This window comes from Daldinia caldariorum (assembly GCF_022478825.1).
Source record: "Daldinia caldariorum strain CBS 122874 unplaced genomic scaffold F4812scaffold_8, whole genome shotgun sequence".
Lineage (NCBI taxonomy): Eukaryota > Fungi > Ascomycota > Sordariomycetes > Xylariales > Hypoxylaceae > Daldinia > Daldinia caldariorum.
In genome coordinates this window covers 953,603-972,653 of record NW_025953044.1, presented here as the reverse complement: position 1 = coordinate 972,653, position 19,051 = coordinate 953,603, and the positions used below count along the sequence as shown (strand labels likewise).

Genomic DNA, 19,051 nt, shown 5'->3' with positions numbered 1-19,051 from the left:
GCAGGATAAGTGTTCAAATACACAGCCTCGTATGTACCATTACCGCGATCCTGGAAGACCAAGCTTTACTCCCTGCTCGATTACTCGATTCCCAAGCTCGTCCGGAGTCCTAGCCCCCGCGGATGTCACAAACTTGCATCTTTTCAAAACATCGATTCCGTCTTGTCTCTCTGCCATCAACTTCAATGCGTAGGGGACCGTATGACATATCTCAGGCTGTATCGACTTGAGAGCCGAAATCAAATTATCTGCCGTTAGCGGTAAGTGCGCACTAAACAAGTGAGCCGTTTTACGCATCCACATAGCTTGTATAGAAGTTATCAGACCGTGTAGATGATACCAGGGTAAGTGGTTGAACGCCTTGAGACCAGTTCCCGAGACCATAGAGGCCAAAAGACTCCGATGAGATACAGACAATAGTTTGGGGAGGCCAGTCGAGCCCGATGAATGCGCCATAAGCGACACTTGGACGTGCTCCTCCTCTCTATTAGGAATATCCCGCCAGAAAGACTCCGGAGACCTTTGAGGCTTATCAAAACCCGCCCTGGCTAGCATCTCGATGAACTTCAGGTCTTGGCGGGCGTCTCTGACCTCAATCATGACCGAATCGATATGAGCAGTCGTTCCGTCGAGCATAGTATCACACCCCGCTTGATGGAGGAGATGGAGACATGCTGACGAATTTAGGCGAATCGAAAGAGTCAAGACTTTGCATCCAAGGCGGAAGAGGGCGAAGAACGTGATGACAAACGACAGGTCTGAAGGCGCAAAAAGCGCTACTGTTTCCCCGAGTTCGCACCAAGGCCAGATTGCTCCAGTGCTCGACAAGCCTCGTCAACCATACGGTCGAGATCCTTGCCTGTGAAGTGCTCATATTCAGTGGCGCTATTCTCGTGTCGGGGGTATCCAAGAATTGGAACTTGCTCAACGTCTCTTCCACGCTCGCGGATAAGGTCATCTATCATCCATAGCTTTCCGAACTTGTTAATTCTCTCTTCAACTGTTTGAAGAGATATATTAGCCATTTTGGGTTGCAAGGCACCTCGGAAGGCTCAGTTTGTAAGACAAGGGGCAGAATTCATGATGGAATGATGGTTTTGTTTGTGAGTTGAGTTGAGGGGGTTAATGATGTCCTCTGCGTAAAGACGAGAGGTAATAAGGGTTTTATATTAGATTAAAATCTTATAATACAAACAGTAAGAGGAGGGACTCTTACTTTCCGCGCTAGACCGCTGCTGTGATTCTGATAACCTTGAATCTTTTCCATTCTATCACTGCCGAACTCGACGAGTAAGGACAATAACGTGTTTGGGATCGGTCATGAGAGTCGTTATAATTGTCGATAGTTATCATTTTAAACACCGTCATAGATACACATACGGTTACCTAAACTGGTTATATCCGGAGGGAAGTTCCCGGGTTATATCCTTAATACTGTAGGGACAATGAGGGACGCAGCCATTGCAGATTGAAATATGACAGGTGCCTATATGTGTCAGCAAAAGAGACAGGCTGACTGACTATGACTCTATTTCTATAGATACGCTTACCTACGTCTGTCCATTGAATACTTATACACAAATAGGGATCTATGATAACCTGCATAACGTCCACCCAGAGCCCGCATCTATGGCAGCGTGAGACGTCTGGAGTATCTCCTTTGAGGGGAATAGAGTAATATGGCCTAAATGGCTGAACCAGTCAGCTGAGCCTACCTTAGGTAGTTACGTGACATAGACATCAACATCACCGCTTTAGTATCTGTCCCAATTACGGCCGTATTCTCTAGAGTTAGTAAATCAAAAGCTCTCTATTACGGTTTAGGGATTCAAGTCACCTGCCGTGGAAGGTGAATAGTCCATAGTTTATCGAGATTCCGAATTTATCTTGAATAAAATTTATGTCAATAATTGAGTTGGTCTTGAAGTGTACCATTGGGATGTCTCGCTACGGCATTTTCTCATCTTAAATGAGGTAACTATGTGACCTAGTCAGCTAATGGACAGGGGACGGAATGCTAACATGCTAATAAACGGGCCGGACGGGTCAGGCGGGGTATTTGTTTGCATACGAGCACGAGGTGTCCGTAAGTGAGATGAAGAAGTTGGAACCAGCTTTTGATGACGTCCCACTTCCAAAATTAGGACAGGGTTGATGGATAGTAAATACCCCTAAAAACCGAAAATACAACGCCTATACTAGTTTATCGATAAGACACGGGGCTGCTGGATCCCTTTGAGTGGTAAGTTTTCAGCTTGATTGCCTGGGTAGCAGCTGCCAGACAAGGTACCTAAGTAGGTTAAGAGGTACCTGTAAATTGATTACATAGTCCCCCTCAGCTAGGAGGTGCATGCTTTCCAATACTTTCCAACTTTGGTTGTACATTTAGGTTAGGTACCTGTACCTAATTATCGTGCATTTACCTAACCTAACGCTTGCATTTCACGCTAGGAATAGGGATAATCTAGGTACCTCCTAAGGTAGGTACCTAGGAGGTAGCTAATCCACCCAGTCCACTTCCATGCATGCACGCCCACTTACATTAATGATTACCTGGTAGGGGTACTTTATCATAAACTTCCATAGTTATTCGATACCTCATACAATGTACCTAACTTCCACTCTTACACATCTCTAACCTCCATACGATTCTTCTTGGACAAATACACTCCTTTTTATTCGACAGTTACGCATCCAGATCGAATCCACGCGGGACTCTCTACATTATACTAGCGAATCCTATACTATCTAATCTGCGGGAGTGTAAATGCTACGCAACTGAAAACGGACCGAACTGCAAGGGGCATTTGCATCTTCCGTTGAGTCGGAAAGCCTCAACCGGCTTAAGTCGCAACAGAAACGTCACCCCCTCTGGCATTGGACATTGGACATTGGACCGTCACGTAATATGTCCACTCCAAACCGAGATGGTTCGGTTTCACCCATGACAGGGAGTCCTCGTACATTGTCTCCCGTAAATACACGTCTTAACGCGCCGTCTTCTACATCTCCAAACGACAGTCCGTCAACCGCTGCCGTACTCGTTCATACTCTCCCACTTCCCGACCCATCCTCGACCCAATCCACCTCGAAATCGGACTCGGAGCAAGCAACTGACTACCTAAATGGCGGACGATCGCACGACAATCTCGCTCCCCTTAATGTCACGTCGTCCGCTTTCTTGAGTCAGACGGCTGCTGTGCGATCTCCTTCTCCCCTAAGAAATTCTGAAATACAACTACCAGACGGAGATGTTGACATACAGGGCGATCCGACCTCATCTGGACGGCGCAGTGTACAGTTTGCTCGCGCGGATGTACTAGTTGACCCTCCGCAACATGTTAGACAGGGATCGTGGGACGAAGAGGATACAAAGAACAGATCTCGTAGTGAGAGATGGATTTTAAGGCTGAGATCGACTCTGGGTAGCTCCGGTACTATCCAGCCCCCCAGGTCCCCAGGAGTTTCTGAACTTGCATCCACCCCGGCTTCGCCAGTTGTCGGCCGATCTTATCGTGTTCCAGACACTTTGGATGAAGAGGAAGGAAGCGATGCTGATGTAGAGGCAAGTGCTGATGAGGGTCAGGATAGAGATGCGCCCAAGAGCAAAAGAAAGAGGATGCGGCGCCGTCTAAAGCAGTTAGACATGTTTACCGCTCCAAATTCCCCGAGGCTTGATGATCTCGAGTCGCCTAGGGCAAGTCGTTTGAACACCATGGTTAGACGCTCAACGATGCCCGAGCCAGCTGAGCATCGTGGTGGAATGTCTGAGGGAGAAGGTCGCGACCGCTTAATTGGTCGTCGGCCTGCGTGGACTCGTGGAAGCTCGTGGATCGGCGCTCAGCGGACTGGACATCCTAGTGCTGATGATACTGAACTCGCGCAACCCCGTACACCAGGTCATCGCCGTCGCATTTCTGAGATGTTTGGAGCAGGCGGGGCATCAGACGGTGAATGGTTAGCAACGCCGAAACGACCGTTCCTGGGTGCGGACCGCGCTGCAACCTTCGGTGCTCACAGATGGAGACAAGTAAAGCATACCTTAAAAATGTTGGGAAAGAAGAAGACAGATCAATTCGATTTTTACAAATCTGCCGAACTCATGGCTGAATTACGAGCAGTTACGCCAGCCGTTGTCATTCTCGCGAGCATGCTCCAGAGAGATGAACACGGGAACAAGCGAATACCTGTCCTTCTTGAGCAGCTTAACCTCCGGGTCATCGACAGTCGTCCGGAAGATAGCAATAGCGAGAGACACACTATCTTTACAATCGCCTTGGAGTACGGTAGCGGACTCAGTCGGATGAGTTGGACCGTCACTCGTAGCGTTAGAGAAATCTGGAATATTCACTGGAAATACAGGCTATCTCTGAAGAACGACATCACGCTTCAGACTACGACGAACCAACGGAATCGCCCTAAGCAGCCTCGATTTCCCAGAAAGGCTTTCCCTTATCTACGGACTTACCAAAACCTCGAGGAGTCCGACGATGAAGAAAAGCCACCGGGGACTAGAGCCGATGACACGGTTGCTGAAGGCACCGCGGGCGAAGGCACTGCCGCTGAAAATACTGCTAGCGATAATGATAGGCGAGCAAACCCGTTGAGGAAGAAATCGCGTATCAACACATTCTTACCGCGCCGACAATCATCTGGTATCGGCGACAATGGAGAAACGTCACTCGCGGGTGCCTATAACTCGGCAGCGCTGAAGAAGAAATACGTCGAAAGACAGAGGAAAACCCTAGAGAAATACTTACAAGAGATGGTTCACTGGTTGATGTTTCGTGCCGATAGCAATCGCCTCTGCAAATTCTTAGAACTTTCTGCGCTTGGTGTACGACTAGCAGCGGAAGGTAGTTTTCACGGAAAGGAATGTTACCTGCATATACAATCTACAAAAGGTATCGACTTCCGACGAGTGCTTAATCCCCAAAAGGTTATAGCACGGCACTCTCGCAAATGGTTTCTAGTCCGACAGAACTATATCGCCGTTGTCGAGTCACCGGCAACTATGAACATCTACGATGTTTATCTTGTCGATCCTCTCTTCCGCGTTGTATCTAAAAAGAACAAGCTCAGACGTTTCGGGGCAAAATTGAAAGTTGAGGCCCAAAGAAGGGACGATGACAATCATCTTACTGATGAAGAATCCCACGGGAAACACCACACGCTTAAGCTATATTCTGCAGACCGGAAGATCAAGTTGTTCTCCCGTAATCAGACAGTACTTCGCCAATTTGAAGAATCTGTCCTTGATATGCTGAAGCAGACTCAATGGCACGAGCCTCACAGATTTGACAGCTTCGCGCCTGTACGGAAGGCATCATTTGCTCAGTGGCTAGTCGACGGACGTGACTATATGTGGAATGTTTCCCGTGCTATAAGCATGGCGCAAGATGTCATCTACATTCACGATTGGTGGTTGAGCCCTGAGCTATACATGCGGCGACCGGCGTGCATCAGCCAGAAATGGCGGTTGGATCGGTTACTCCAGAGGAAAGCCAGAGAAGGTGTCAAGGTGTTTATCATCATTTACAGGAACGTGGAGCAAGCCATACCGATAGACTCCGAGTATACGAAATTTTCTCTCCTTAACCTTCACGACAATATTCTGGTCCTAAGATCACCAAATCAGTTGAAGAAGAACCAGTTTTTTTACGCCCACCACGAGAAGATTTGCATTGTGGACCACGATGTGGCCTTCCTTGGCGGGATCGATCTTTGCTTCGGCCGTTGGGATAACCCACAGCACCCGATTGCAGACGACCGGCCAACGGGCATGGAACCAGACGGAAACAGCCCTCGAGACGCGGAACATTGCCAGCTTTTCCCTGGCAAAGATTATTCAAATCCCCGTGTCTTGGACTTCTTCAAACTTAATGAGCCTTACGAAGAAATGTACGATAGGAGCAAGGTACCAAGAATGCCCTGGCATGACATTGCGATGCAAGTTGTTGGACAGCCAGCGCGTGACCTTACCCGCCATTTTGTACAGCGATGGAATTACTTGCGGCGTGAGCGTAAACCAACTCGACCTACGCCCTTCCTACTTCCTCCACCCGATGCCAACCCGGTAGACCTGGAGGCCCTTGGTTTGTCTGGAACGTGCGAAGTCCAGATCTTGCGTTCGGCAGGTGATTGGTCTCTGGGTTATCCGAAAGACATAAGAGAACACAGTATCCAGTCAGCATATGTAAAGCTTATTGAAGAATCCGAGCACTTTGTCTATATGGAAAATCAATTTTTCATTACGAGTACCGAGACAATGAATACCAGGGTTGTTAACCGTATCGGGGATGCTTTAGTCGAGCGCATTATTAGGGCCCACGAGAAAGACGAGGATTGGCGTTGTTGCATCCTGATCCCCCTTATGCCTGGTTTCCAGAATACAGTGGATCAAGCGGAGGGCAGCAGTGTTCGTTTGATCATGCAATTCCAATATCGAAGCATATGCCGAGGCCCGCACTCAATCTTCGGACGGTTACAGGCAGTGGGGATCGAGCCAGAAGATTATATCTCATTCTTTAGTCTGAGACAATGGGGCAAAATTGGTCCCCATAGTCAGCTTGTGACAGAGCAGCTTTATATCCACGCAAAAACTATCATCGTGGATGATCGTGTTGCGCTGATCGGATCAGCCAACATAAACGAGCGTTCCATGCTTGGTAACCGAGACTCCGAAGTTGCTGCTATTGTTCGAGACACTGAGATGATGTGGTCAACGATGGCAGGGGAGGCTTACCGAGTTGGTCGATTTGCTCACACTCTTCGTATGCGACTGATGAGAGAACACCTTGGGCTAGACGTGGATGAGATAACGGAAGAAGAAAGGCAAGCAGAGATCAACGCCGAGGCTCGCTTCGAAGCAGAGATGAATCAATTGTATGGAGATGACGACGAAAGCCCACCTGCAGAGAGTTCAGAAGCTGCGGGACCTAGCACTTTCAACCGCACGTCAAGTTTCAACCATTTCGCCGTGGAAGAAGGCGCGGGATACGAGTCTGCCTCTTCAGGATCGTCTAGTTCGTCTAGTTCATCAGCCAGATCGCCGGAACGTGATCCGCGGGTACACGAGAATGAAAAACATATAAAGGATGTTGAGGGATACGGCCCAGATAATTGGAAGGCAGCGCAAGCAAAAGGTATTGATCGTGGAAACGATTCGGTTGTGTTAAATGGGCACGAGGTTCTTCTCCACAGGAAGAGTCACTCTAAAAATCATAAGGCAGACGCCAAGACTGGTGGGCGACATTCAGAGATGCCTTCTCAGGATTCATTACAAAATAAGGGGAATGATGAACTGCCCCCGGCCCAGTCAGATCCCCAAGCGAATTCTCAGTTGCCGCACCCTGTACAGCTTCCAGGGTTACCGGTTCAGGACGATACCGACATAGGTGGTCCTCCGGTGCGATTAGACGATTCGGGAAAGCCCACGAATGAGCCCTTAAATCCACTGGTTGCCGATATCGTGCAAGCCAGAATCGACAAAGACTGTATGCGTGACCCTGTTCACTCCGCATTCTGGGATAATATCTGGGCGAGAGTCGCCTCGAATAATACGAAATTATACCGCCGGGTTTTCCGTTGTATGCCCGATAATGATGTGACCACGTGGAAAGAATACAACGAGTTTGAGGACTATGCGCACCGATTTAAAGAGAGCATGGCAGGCCCAAGAAACGATGAGTCGGAAACGAGCCAGATGAACCTCATGGGTGGAGCAGGAGCAGGTATCGCAGCACCAGCTGCTGCACAGGGAATTCCTGGTATCTCCGAAAAGATCCATGCTGAGCAGCACACCGAGAGCAATCCTAAGGTTGTAGTGTCTGACGGGAACACAAGCACCTTGAACGAAAAGGCGCCAATTTCCGATGGTAGCCATCCTTCTGGAAAGGAGAAGCCTGATATTGGCTTAGACACGGAGAGAGTTCGTCCTAAGAATTCTCTAGAAACACCTTCGCCAGTACAGTCTGGTGGAGATACTCCGTTCCCAGCGTACGAGGGTCAGACTGATTCGACATATCTTGAACCGCAGGGCGATAAGAGAGATCGGCGGGCTACGTTTTCATCGGCCGAGAAATCGGCACCGGAATCTGGCAGCACTGCTAACCCCTCTAATCACAATTCGACGAGGCGCCGCCGACGAGCCACTACTAAGGGTAGCCGACGCGGACCGGTCTTCCCGTACGAACTCCTCGGCCGCGATGAAGCTGAAGAGCTCTGCGGCTTGATCCAGGGTACGCTAGTGGAATTCCCCTACAACTGGCTCGAAGCTGAGGAGAAGGATAATCACTGGCTGTACCAGGCTGATTTGTTGGCGCCTAAGGAAATATAGTACGTACAGACCATCATGATATTTTGTGTTTTGTTTGATAGTAAGAGACAGCGAACTGACTAACGAATTAATAGTGACTAAACGAACCTCTTCGCTACCTAGGCCTATAAGGGCCATTTATCTACTATAAGTCCTACGGGCATCCCAAGCACGGAATAAGCATGGCGAAGAGCGGATAGAGGAGTTATCATCATCTTGTTTTGGTTGCCTATCCTATAGCTTATTATAATATGGTATTTTCTACCTAACCAGCCCATTTGTGTATTAGACTAAGCGAGGAAGCATGCCTCATCCCACACAGCGTATTAATAATGAGGGAGGCTTTCATTATTAGGTCTAGGTATCTACCTAGATATACTTTTACTATACACACGCCTTCATACACGCATGGGAAGAATGTTGTCATTTGGGCTTGGGATCGCGGGATACCTTGAGGTATACATATACATATCTACTGCCTGCCTTATTTGTACATTATCGCATCCTTAGGTATGCTTTTAATTGGTACTGGGGAATATAAAAAAAAAGTTTATTTTGGAAGTTTAAGATTGTTGCGCCGTGCTATTTGGGTTCTGAAGGTTGAGGCGTAAATATACGTGTTCACTGTATTAGACGTAGATGGTCATATAGTCCACCTAAATATTACCTGGTATATACCTTAGGAGGTAGTTTAGGTACTTAAGTTATAGTTCCTTGTTCTTGGTTGATGTAAGGCCAATGGAACAGATGAGAGTACGAGGCCATGAAGATACAACAGGTTTTAACCCGTTTTCTACTCTATTATTAATAAGTTTACTTCACAATCCGGAGGAAGGATATAGTATCGGGATTCATTTACAAGGTACCTAACCCATCTATCAAAGCAAACGCAAATATGCATAGGTACACTATTTCTTGTTATTTCTCTACCTTACACTCTCTATCTGATAGATCAATCCCCTTTATCCAGTCACTTACCTACCTCCCACCCTAGGTAGATTAGGCAGGCTATACAACCACCACCTAGTAGTAGTCTGCTCCCATCCAGCCTCCTCGATAAGGAATATACAGTACCTCAGGAACCTGTTACAAGACAGGGCAAACATGTTTGCGGCAAAAAAAGAGGGAAAGAAAACAGGAAAAGAATTACCATTACATTACATTGCCTAGTAAATATGGTACAAAAGAGAAAAAAAACGATGAGAGCGACTGACTGGCTGTTCTCAGAGGGGGTATCATATGTCTATGCTTATCCGATCCATCCTATGCTTTCTTCTTTTTTTTTTCTTTTTTTTTCGGCTCTGCGGTCTTCTGCCGCCTGAATGTGTTCACCAACCAACAACTCCTATTCTACCTTCGAGGTTGAGTCTGCAAAAAGGAAATGGCAAGAGGGGAAGAGAAAAGCAAGTAGCTGTATAGTGTATACGATCCAAACCCCCCAACTCCGGGTATGCGCATATGCAATGCGGTCCAGTCTATACAGTACCGGACACAAGATTCCGAATTTGGGACTCGGCGAGATGTAGGGTAAATACATGTAAAAGGGTAATGCAATCAAAAGAACCAGTACATCCCTTAAGTAAGTATTAGGCGTTAATTGGAAAAGTCATTTTGGGCTCAGAGCATACGCCAACGTCGTCATCCTCCGAGCCCTTCCCTTAACGCATCACGATCCACATCATTAGGCCGGATCTTGGGTGGCGGCACTCTCCGTTGAGACGCAGCTAGGTACTCCGAGAACCCTGGTATCGGGCCTGATTGATTGATGCCGGGAGGGCGAATTGTGGACTTCTGGCCAGTATCTTTCACCGTTTTTGCGGATGTACTGCTCGTAGTCGAACTATTATCTCCTCCGCCACTTGCTTCTCCTCCGCCGCTACCTCCACCCCATGGTCGCCAGCCGACCCATTTGCCAAGTTTCGACGGCCCGAAACTTAGCATTGGTGAATCCGACACGGATCGTAAACTACCGACAGACGATAAGCCATAGCTTTCACGAAGCAGCGCGCTACTTCGTTTAGCGCTATCGCGTAACAACATAGGCCGTGCCGTAACATCACTACTTCCTATCACAGAAGAGGCCGAACCTATCTGGCGGATCGTAAGCTGGCTCGGCCGAGACTTCAAGGTGTGGATATCAAGGCCGCCGGAGAGCGATATTATCGACTCTTGTGATAGAGCTCTACGTAACCTGACTAACGGCATCGGGTTACGATTCGTCTCATCTGCGCCGGAGGCTTCATCAATCACGGCATCCTGGTCTCCAGAAGACGTTGCATCTTCTACGGTAGATTCGTCAGTAGCCGAGGTTAGATCCGGGGGGTTGTCCCCGTCATCGGATTCTTCGATAATTGGATGGGTATCGGTTACAAAGGGCTGTACAAGGGCTGATGTCGTGGAAAATCGAAAACTTCGCGACGATATGCTCGACAGTTGCTTCTGATGAGTGGCAGGCCACGAAGGAGATAATGGGTCAATACTGGTTGTGGGGGATGTTGGAAATGAGTCTATCGTTTGGTCGAACAGCGAATTTCGGCGATTTGATAAAGGCGAACTTGGAACTGACGAGTGTGTAAAATCAGACCTCTGGTCCGAATAAGTTGACCAACAATTAGAAAGGAGCGAGTCCCTATGCGTATGCGAACCCAACTGCGATCGTGGAGGGCCACTTGGAGGAGGGGTGCTCGGTACTGTGTTTCCAGGTGGCGTAAACACCCCAGGCGAGATTCCCTGCCGTTTTTTGCGTGGTTTTTTGGGGTCCTGCTTCGACTTCGGCAAATGGAAATGATGGTGAATGTGAAGCTCATGTGGAGTCTTCGGAGGTATCCTTTCGGGCGAATCCTTTTCAGATTCAAGCTCCGCGCTCAGCGTCGAGCCAGCATTGGCTAGTTCCTCTCCTAAAGGTTGGTGGTACATGAGCTGATCGCGCAAAGCCTGGATCTCGTCGTTGGAGTTCATGAGCATCTCCCGCAACTCAGCGATACCATACTGAAGGTTAGCGTTGTCTTGGAGCAGATCGCGGACAAAGTGCGATACGGCATTGCTCCCTCCCCCACTGGCCCGGTCAAGTGATTTAACTGCTGCTGCTCCTTTTAGTCGGCCAGCGGCAGTGTTCAACTCCTTTTCCATCTCACGCTGCCTTTCTACCCTGCTTATCATCTCGACATGGTATTCTCTCTCTTCTTGTGCTTCTTTCTCCATCCGTTCAAGCTGTTCCTGCAAGTCACTGATACCCCGCTCGGCTCGCTTCCATCTCGATATGGCCGACTTAGTCTCTTCACGAGATAGAGTTAGGTGAGATTGTAGCTCGGCCTGCTCTTGTTCTAAGGCCACCAGCTGGCGTTCTAATGAGGCAGCACGCGCCGTCTCTCCCTCCAGCCTACGAACCGACTGCTGCGAGGAGAGCAAGGATGCTTCTAGAGACTTGATGTGATTTTCCGAATCGATAACTGTGTTGTTGAGTACCTCGAGCTGATCGAGTAGATTCCTGTTTTCTTCAATGGTCTTCGCATTCTTGGCCTCCAACTCCCTATTGTCAACTTCCAACTGCTCGATCCGGGCAGTAAGCTCAAGGCGATCTCGTTCTGCGTCGGCCATGTAAGCTTCGTGGCGCGCGAGCAAGGCCTGCAGCGCAAATGTTAGAGACTGAGAGATCGTCATCGTTGACTGCTTGCAAAGGGAGTTGACACGACGGGATGGGTGCTCTGGAACGTGTATTGCAAATGTACAGATGAACCGACACAGCAGTGCCAAGACGCATTCCTAAGGTAGCACTTCGTAGTGTGGCCTATAGCTTATAGCAGGGGGGGTAAACAGACTATGGAATGTGATATGATATGATGTGATGTGATAGGGTATAAGAAGGCTGCAGGTGAAGTCGACTAGACTGCTATAGGAGCTCTTGTGGCTTGAATCCCGACACGGTTGACATTACATATGGGTAAGCATATAATAAACGACGTACCTGACCCATCCGGGCAGCATTGTGGACATCCTTCTCGACACTAGCAAGTACAGAGCAATTATGTCTTAAAAAGACACACTCCACCGAACCACAGCAACACTTCAGAGGTCCTGGTTCGTAAGATTGGGCGGGCGCATCGGCATCTTCGCGTTCGGCGGCAGCAACACCGGCAACGGGGTGACGAGATTCAGCCATGGCGGTGGCTAAGGGTCGCTTCGTTGCGCTTGTGCAGCTGAGAGATCAGCATGCTGGAAAGGGGGTTTTCTTTTTTTTTTGTGCCAAGGTAAGGGCCGCAAAGATGTCTCCTTTGATTATCTGGTGCACAGTGGCAGTAGCAGTGGCAATGGACGAGAGGGGTGGAGCGAGATACGCTCACCCAACTCGCCCGTCCGAGAAAATGCGAAAGGGTTTAAGACTATTCGATGCGTATCTCCTCGAGTCCAGCCAGCCACTAAACAATAAAAAACAAAATACAACAAGAGGAAGGGGGGGAAGCTGAAAGGAAGGGTGTGAAAAAAAATGTTAATAAAAAAATAAAAAGTAAGAAAAGGGTTAGAGAAAAGGACCAGATAACCCCCGAAATTAAAGCTAAGGTAAAAAAGTTAGTTAGATGTACGAAGTATTAGGTCGGTGAAGATGATGTTACTCGCGTCGATTCGTGTCGTGTAAATGGTTGAAGGATGATTAGTTCAAGTGGGGGTTCCCCGTATGGCCGTATGGGCAATATTAAACATTGAAGTTTACCTCTAGCAGCTCTACTAATAAAAGTTACTAAAGTTGACTTCACATGTAAGATTACCTAACCTAAGGTCACGATTTGTCCAGGTAGGATCAATCCTTATACGTGACACAAGATTTATGTAAATAGGGCAGTACGTACTACTAATAAGTACCACCATATATGTACCTAAGGTACCTAGGTAGGCTAGACAGGTATCGCCGTGGGAACTTGTCTTAGACAAGCACTCGCAATATAGGACGCGCAAAGTCAAGAGGTAAATCAAATGAGACAATTAACTTTGTAAGGGAAAGTAGGTCTATTTCATATAAATGTCCCATCCGAACGAAGTGGTTGGTAAATAGTCACATGGTCAAGTCACCACATTACCGCGTTTTTGGTTGCAGCCGATCGTCTTGGCTGGCATCTGGGCTAGCCTAGGTACCTACATTCTGTGATACGTCGCGCCGAGGGTGTGCCATTGTGGTGCGATGACGCACTTTTATAACCCAATACATGCTGCGTACCTTGCAGCTATACGTCTGCATCTAGGTTTCAGAGGAAACCTTAGGTACCTCATATATGAGGCAGATACACAAATACCTATGTTATTGTCATAGAGATATAGAGGATCGGTCATACCTGTTTTGTTTTTTTTTGTTTTTTTGTTTTTTTTTTTGAAAAGATCAAATAATTGCAACTTTCATTTTTCGCTTGCTCAAAAGTACCTAATAGCTATCAAATAATTTAACTTAATGACTGACTGTAAACGGGCTGACGGGTGCCAGGTCCTAGATTAAGAACCATTAACCAACCTAGCGTATTCTCCCCGATGGCTTGGGTCCAGCTGGCACTAATCCAGGAACACAAATCAAATTCAGCGCCCCCCTCCCTAAAGAAGCGCTCCACAGGTATGTGTTGTACCGCATCCCCCCCTAAGCCGGTAGCGGAACGGTTAGAATGTCTAGGCCTCCCTTAAGCTCCGTCTTAGACGGCATAGCGCCCATCTTCATAAGCTCCGCAGACTTGGACATAGCTGGATCCACTGCCATGCTAGCCATCGCTACCACAGTCTCACCTTTACAATAATATGCCACGAATTTGCCTTCGCCCGGGTTGCCCTGCAACACAACCTCGTCCCACCCGTGCATCGAATTGCCGCAATATCGCAATTGTCCCGTTAGAGCCGACCAGAAGATTGGCGTAAAGAAGTCAGACTTCAACGACGGGTTAACGATGTGATGCGCTACAACTCGTCCCTGATTCTGAGCCACGTTCCAGTGTTCGATTCGTGTATAGTTGCCTTGGCCTCCAGGTCCGTGATAGGGATACGAAGCAATGTCTCCGATCGCATAGACATCCTTGAGTCCTACTACGAGGAAGTTCTCGTCTGTCTTTAGAGATCCGTCTTCTTCCAATCGGATTACCTTATTCTCCTTGAGATATCCCGTCGAAGGTGCAACACCAACACCGAGCACAACCAGATCGGCTTCGAGTTTTGTGCCATCCTTCAGATGCACCGAGCCCACTCTGGATGGGCTTGATCCAGACGGCTCGGCTTTGTCCACGCCTGCTGACATGTAGAATTTGACCCCTTTTCCTTCCAATAACTTTTGCAATCCGGCACCAACTTCTTTACCCAATACTCTCTCTAGTGGGACGCTTTCTTGACCAACTACCGTCACCTCATTTTCTGAGGCTGTGGCATTTGCCACTTCCATACCAATGAAACTACTACCAACGATGACGATCTTCTTGCCCTTATCGCCGATGGCATCCACAATCTTCTTTGCGTCATGAACTGTCCTTAGCAGGAAAATGTTCTCGAGCACCTTGAATCCTTGCACGGGCAAGTTCCGCGGTGAACCGCCGGTAGCCAGGATTAGCTTAGAGTATTCGAATCTCTCCTTGTTCTTGGTGATAACCGCCTTGCCAACGAGGTCGACGTCGACAACTTCGTCATGTACTATTTCGACCGAGCCAGACTTGAACCACTCCTCATCTCTCCACTGGATCTTGGTGTGGTCCGTAATTAAAGCCTTGGATAGCTTAGTCCGATCGATGGGCAGGTAACCTTCGTTAGATATCATAGTGATAGGACCAGTGAACCCTTTCTCCCTTAGACCTTCAATAGCACCAATTGCTCCGCTACCGCCGCCAACTACGACAACTCTGTCGGCCAAAGTCCCGCCAGTTGTTCCGCACTTGAAGTTAGGTTTTCTCTTCCCGGCCTTGATGGTTGCCTCCTCGCCTTCGATATACACGGCGCCGTCTTTCTCAATTGTTTTGAAAACAGGAAGAGCGTCTAGGGCAGGGGCATTCTCGATATCACCGGTCTTGCCGTTAAAACAAGCTATAAATAAGAATGTCAAGTTAGTTTAGGTACGCAACTCCAACGCTTATGAATACGACAAAAAGGGGAGAGACCAACCTCCGTGCCACGGGCAGGTCAATCGACCACCCTTAGTTAAAACACCCTTTACGAGAGGAGCTCCATAATGGGTACACTTAGGCCCCATAGCTGTAATCTTTCCGCCGGCATTGAGGAGAAGGACTTTACCGCCTTCGACACCCTCAACTTCAACCTCCTGCTTCTCACCGGGTTGTAGCGACAGGGAGGATACATCTTTCAGCTTGAATTGAGGCATGGCTCTTATCGCAGATACGGATATTGACCGAATGTGATTATTCGTTTGTAGCTTAAAGTTGGGATTTAACCTAGGCTTAAGCAAGCTACGAGCTATAGAAGGTCTCCAGAGAGATTGGGTTGGATTCATGAAATAAGGCGAAATAGCAGAGGAGCAGGGAACAACAGAGTTTGAAAAGCTTAAGAAGAGGGGACGGAGCATCTATCATATTACGAAATCTGCTAGACTAAAAATCGAAAGGAGAATGACACATGCAGGTATATTAGCCAACCAAACGCGATGTGAAAGAATAAGGAGGTATGGTTAACTGAGGGGTCGGAAACCGAATGGTTCAAGATCAAATCAACCGGCTTAAACCTTCATCACCCTCTATTATTATTTTTTTTTCTTTTTCTTTTTCCCTTTTTGTATATATCACTGTCCTATGGCAGCATACGGTACTTATTAGCTCCCAATGTCGTAATGCATCCTTACATCCTTACCATCCTTACACACTTTATCGATCGGGAATTGTAATCCGAATCCCCTCAATGGCCAGAACTATGTTTGTCCATGAATACATGACATCATATCCGCCATGTTACACATTCCTTGGTATAGCTTCGACCAATCATCTGCTCCATAATGCCTGTTATCATCCCGTATCCCATCAAGGTCTCCAATTACATGCAGCTAGGCCGCATAACATAGTACTTCATACCGTCATCCAATATGCAAATGCCTGAGGTACTCTCTCAGAGAAGTTCCCGCATAAATTCCGGTACCGACAGCTCGTCGCTAAAATCCATCCCGGCGAAGGTGCTGCTGCTGTTGTTGGCGATTCCGAAGGTCGAACCTTGCGGCCACATGACCTCCTGAGCCGGCATCTCGGGATGAGCAATCTAGGCGACGTTAGGAAATATTCGATTATTACTTTAACTTTAGTCATAGTTCCCAGCATTCGCATTCGCATTCGAAAGAAGAAGAATTTGTATACTCTACTAGGCTCACTAACCAAGTTGTTCTGACTTACATCACCGTTGGAAAACGTCTCAAACTGCGACGGCGCGTAGGTGTAATGAAAATCAGATCGGGTGGCGGATAATGATAATGGTATAGGATCAAACTCAAAAGCTTGGTCGAAGCTCTTCGCCTGCTCGGCGGCATAATTCGCGGCCTGCTCTAAGCTCGAGAGAACAACTTGCAGCGTCTTGAAAGACTCCGACCCGGACTGGTCTAATACCTTCGCGATGCATTCCTTCGTGGTCTTCATAAGCTCCCGGTCGTAGTCTACCAGCTCGTGCGAAGGAAAGTATATGATGTTGGCTTGTAAGACGACGAAGGCGGAAAAGTAGGCGCAGCCGCCGAGCCTACAAGGTGCTGGTTCAGCAATTATAACTTCCTTACGAAGCGGTCGGATAATTCACTTACCACAAGTTACATCCGCTGTAGCGTTTATTGTTTAAGATATTCAGACACCCACGACTGGCTCGAACGCATGTATCCCAGAATCGAGGCAGCAGTGGTTGCTGATGCTTCGCGCAAGAAGACCCCGCGCGAGTCTCGAAACTGCGGAGGACGGCACCACTAACGCCATTGACCGCTTTCATCCAAGGCGAGCTAAGGGAATAGAGGCCATTGATCGTCGTATAGCATATCAAATAAGTGTGGTACAGAAGAATCAAATGGGAGAGCGGCGCCTTCGCCACGGTCTCGGTTATCTTTTCGAGCTGCATCGGTTCCGGTATCGTCTGCACCCACCGGTTGAGGAGTCCGTCGAGATGCGTAACCCGCTCCTGGCGCGCCTCCAGCGATATTCTCGACGACCGGTTGCTCAGCAGGTCGTCGTAAATCTTGCCTTCGAGGTACGCGAGCTGGACTCGGGCGCGGAGGTAATTGAGCTGCGAGCTCCCATCGATGCTTTGAAGGTAGTTGCCGTTGTCCTCTGGCAGGTCTAAGTCTATGTCATAGTCGCATTGGATAGAGGGTATTTTCGAGCGGAAACAGATATCCTAAGCCCTGTCAGCTACCTAGCTACGAATTCTGGATGTACTCGAAACGGGCCGTGGATTGATTCACTTTATCTAAATAGTAGCAGAGCCAGAATATATTGCTTCTATGTTGGGCAACATCTGGCGAAAATTGGGACAAGGTTGACTTCATGTGAAGCCCGAGCCTATGAGCTAGCCGAACAGCGGTGCCGATCAGAACTGAGGCTGGGTTCTGATCAGTGTTCGTCTGGAAGAGGACTAAAGCACATTTGGTTAAGTGATTCTATCTTTAATAACGACGTGTCTAGATATATATTCGAGACTTACTGACTAGACCCAAGATAACTTCTATCCCAAGTGTGTCTTCTTCCCGTGTCACAAGCTCGTCCAATTCCCTTTGGGCGTTATCGATGCAATGCTTAAGTTTAACATCGTCAAATCGAACTATGATCTCGCCTGCTTCAACAGTCTTAATGCGGTATCCAAGGGCAAGTACCACATTTATCGCGGCCCAGACAGCCCTTAACTTCTTGGTGAGATCCTGTTCGGAATAAAATTCTAGGACCATTTGCATGAAGTGTTGTTGGTGAAATAGGGGTAAGGCACTATTGAAATCACGGAAATAGTCGTCGATAACTGGTAATATCTCTGTCAGAGGGGGTAAACAATATTCCCCGTGGCTCTCTAAAACACGCGGAGTAGGTGTTTTCAAAGGGGTATCAACTGATAAAATAACAGATTCGACAGCCTGACCCTGACTTGAGGAGTTGCTGGACACTTGGTCTGTTTTCGTGATAACGCTGGGGTCACTAATTCTGTCTAGCTTGGCCTCAATCCGCGCCAGACGCGCTTCAAGACTATCGTTATCCTCCACGTTGGTACTTGTTGCCCGAGATGCCCTTCGGGATATTTGAGCTGCTCTTCTTGGACTAGTAGTCGTAATACACGGCACTTTATATAATACACAGTTTGAGCATGCCGGCCTCATCATGTCACACTTGATTTTCTTCTTGCAGCATGTATCACCTTTTGTACCGATATATTTATTAGCAGGACCATACTCCAGAGAAGCATACAATATTGAACTTACATGCTTTACGACGAGAACTGGTCTCCATGCTTCTTGGGGCTTATCAGTGTAAGAGTGAGTACCTGGTATATAAGCGGATTCAAAGGCGTCGATATTTCCTCACGACTAACGTGTAAATAAAGGAGATAGATAATGTACAAATCGCTAGGACGAGAATGGAATGAGAACGCAATGTGAAAACAACATATGGATAAATTGGCGACTTCCTTCGAATCTGATCCATGTAAGCGGTTTAAAATTCGACGATTGCTGACAAATTGCACCTGTGGATATCGGATCAGGGGGCAGACAACCTATTTCGGCATTTGAATTGCAAACTTGAATGTATATAAGCAATATTATTC

General features: G+C 47.8%; 5 protein-coding genes across 5 annotated transcripts; 1 reads left to right on the top strand and 4 right to left on the bottom strand.

Annotated features, from left to right (window-relative positions):
• Positions 1-39: 39 nt before the first annotated feature.
• F4812DRAFT_459310 (uncharacterized protein) lies at positions 40-1,025 on the bottom strand (the record flags this gene model as incomplete). The annotated part of the gene is made up of 2 exons (XM_047937520.1): positions 40-779; positions 845-1,025. 2 exons carry the CDS (start codon positions 1,023-1,025, stop codon positions 40-42), a joined length of 921 nt encoding a protein of 306 aa, XP_047790342.1.
• Positions 1,026-2,821: 1,796 nt separating this feature from the next.
• On the top strand, positions 2,822-8,742 carry F4812DRAFT_387377 (phospholipase D). Its single transcript, XM_047932085.1, has 3 exons — positions 2,822-8,337; positions 8,413-8,571; positions 8,621-8,742. Exons 1-2 carry the CDS (start codon positions 2,909-2,911, stop codon positions 8,417-8,419), a joined length of 5,436 nt encoding a protein of 1,811 aa, XP_047790341.1. The 5' UTR covers positions 2,822-2,908; the 3' UTR covers positions 8,420-8,571; positions 8,621-8,742.
• Positions 8,743-9,899: 1,157 nt separating this feature from the next.
• On the bottom strand, positions 9,900-12,777 carry F4812DRAFT_387362 (uncharacterized protein). Its single transcript, XM_047932084.1, has 2 exons — positions 12,282-12,777; positions 9,900-11,941 (listed from the first exon to the last, which is right to left on the bottom strand). The coding sequence occupies exons 1-2, from the start codon at positions 12,474-12,476 to the stop codon at positions 9,956-9,958; spliced, it is 2,181 nt and encodes a 726-aa protein (XP_047790340.1). The 5' UTR covers positions 12,477-12,777; the 3' UTR covers positions 9,900-9,955.
• Positions 12,778-13,934: 1,157 nt separating this feature from the next.
• On the bottom strand, positions 13,935-15,647 carry F4812DRAFT_451140 (uncharacterized protein; the record flags this gene model as incomplete). Its single annotated transcript, XM_047936168.1, has 2 exons — positions 13,935-15,352; positions 15,431-15,647. 2 exons carry the CDS (start codon positions 15,645-15,647, stop codon positions 13,935-13,937), a joined length of 1,635 nt encoding a protein of 544 aa, XP_047790339.1.
• A 467-nt stretch (positions 15,648-16,114) lies between these two features.
• On the bottom strand, positions 16,115-18,990 carry F4812DRAFT_387286 (fungal-specific transcription factor domain-containing protein). The gene is made up of 6 exons (XM_047932083.1): positions 18,708-18,990; positions 17,945-18,643; positions 17,706-17,875; positions 17,058-17,638; positions 16,642-16,996; positions 16,115-16,528 (listed from the first exon to the last, which is right to left on the bottom strand). Exons 1-6 carry the CDS (start codon positions 18,733-18,735, stop codon positions 16,382-16,384), a joined length of 1,980 nt encoding a protein of 659 aa, XP_047790338.1. The 5' UTR covers positions 18,736-18,990; the 3' UTR covers positions 16,115-16,381.
• Positions 18,991-19,051: the final 61 nt, after the last annotated feature.

Bases quoted from the DNA above. Each gene is read 5' to 3' on its own strand.
- F4812DRAFT_387377 (XM_047932085.1), top strand. From the start codon at position 2,909: ATGTCCACTCCAAACCGAGATGGTTCGGTTTCACCCATGACAGGGAGT.
- F4812DRAFT_387362 (XM_047932084.1), bottom strand. From the start codon at position 12,476: ATGGCTGAATCTCGTCACCCCGTTGCCGGTGTTGCTGCCGCCGAACGC. The intron at 11,942-12,281 runs GTACGTCGTTTA...TTTGCGCTGCAG, and splicing joins ATGCTGCCCGGATGGGTCAG to GCCTTGCTCGCGCGCCACGA.
- F4812DRAFT_387286 (XM_047932083.1), bottom strand. From the start codon at position 18,735: ATGGAGACCAGTTCTCGTCGTAAAGCAT. The intron at 18,644-18,707 runs GTAAGTTCAATA...TCGGTACAAAAG, and splicing joins CAGTTCTCGTCGTAAAGCAT to GTGATACATGCTGCAAGAAG. The intron at 16,997-17,057 runs GTAAGTGAATTA...AGCACCTTGTAG, and splicing joins TACAGCGGATGTAACTTGTG to GCTCGGCGGCTGCGCCTACT.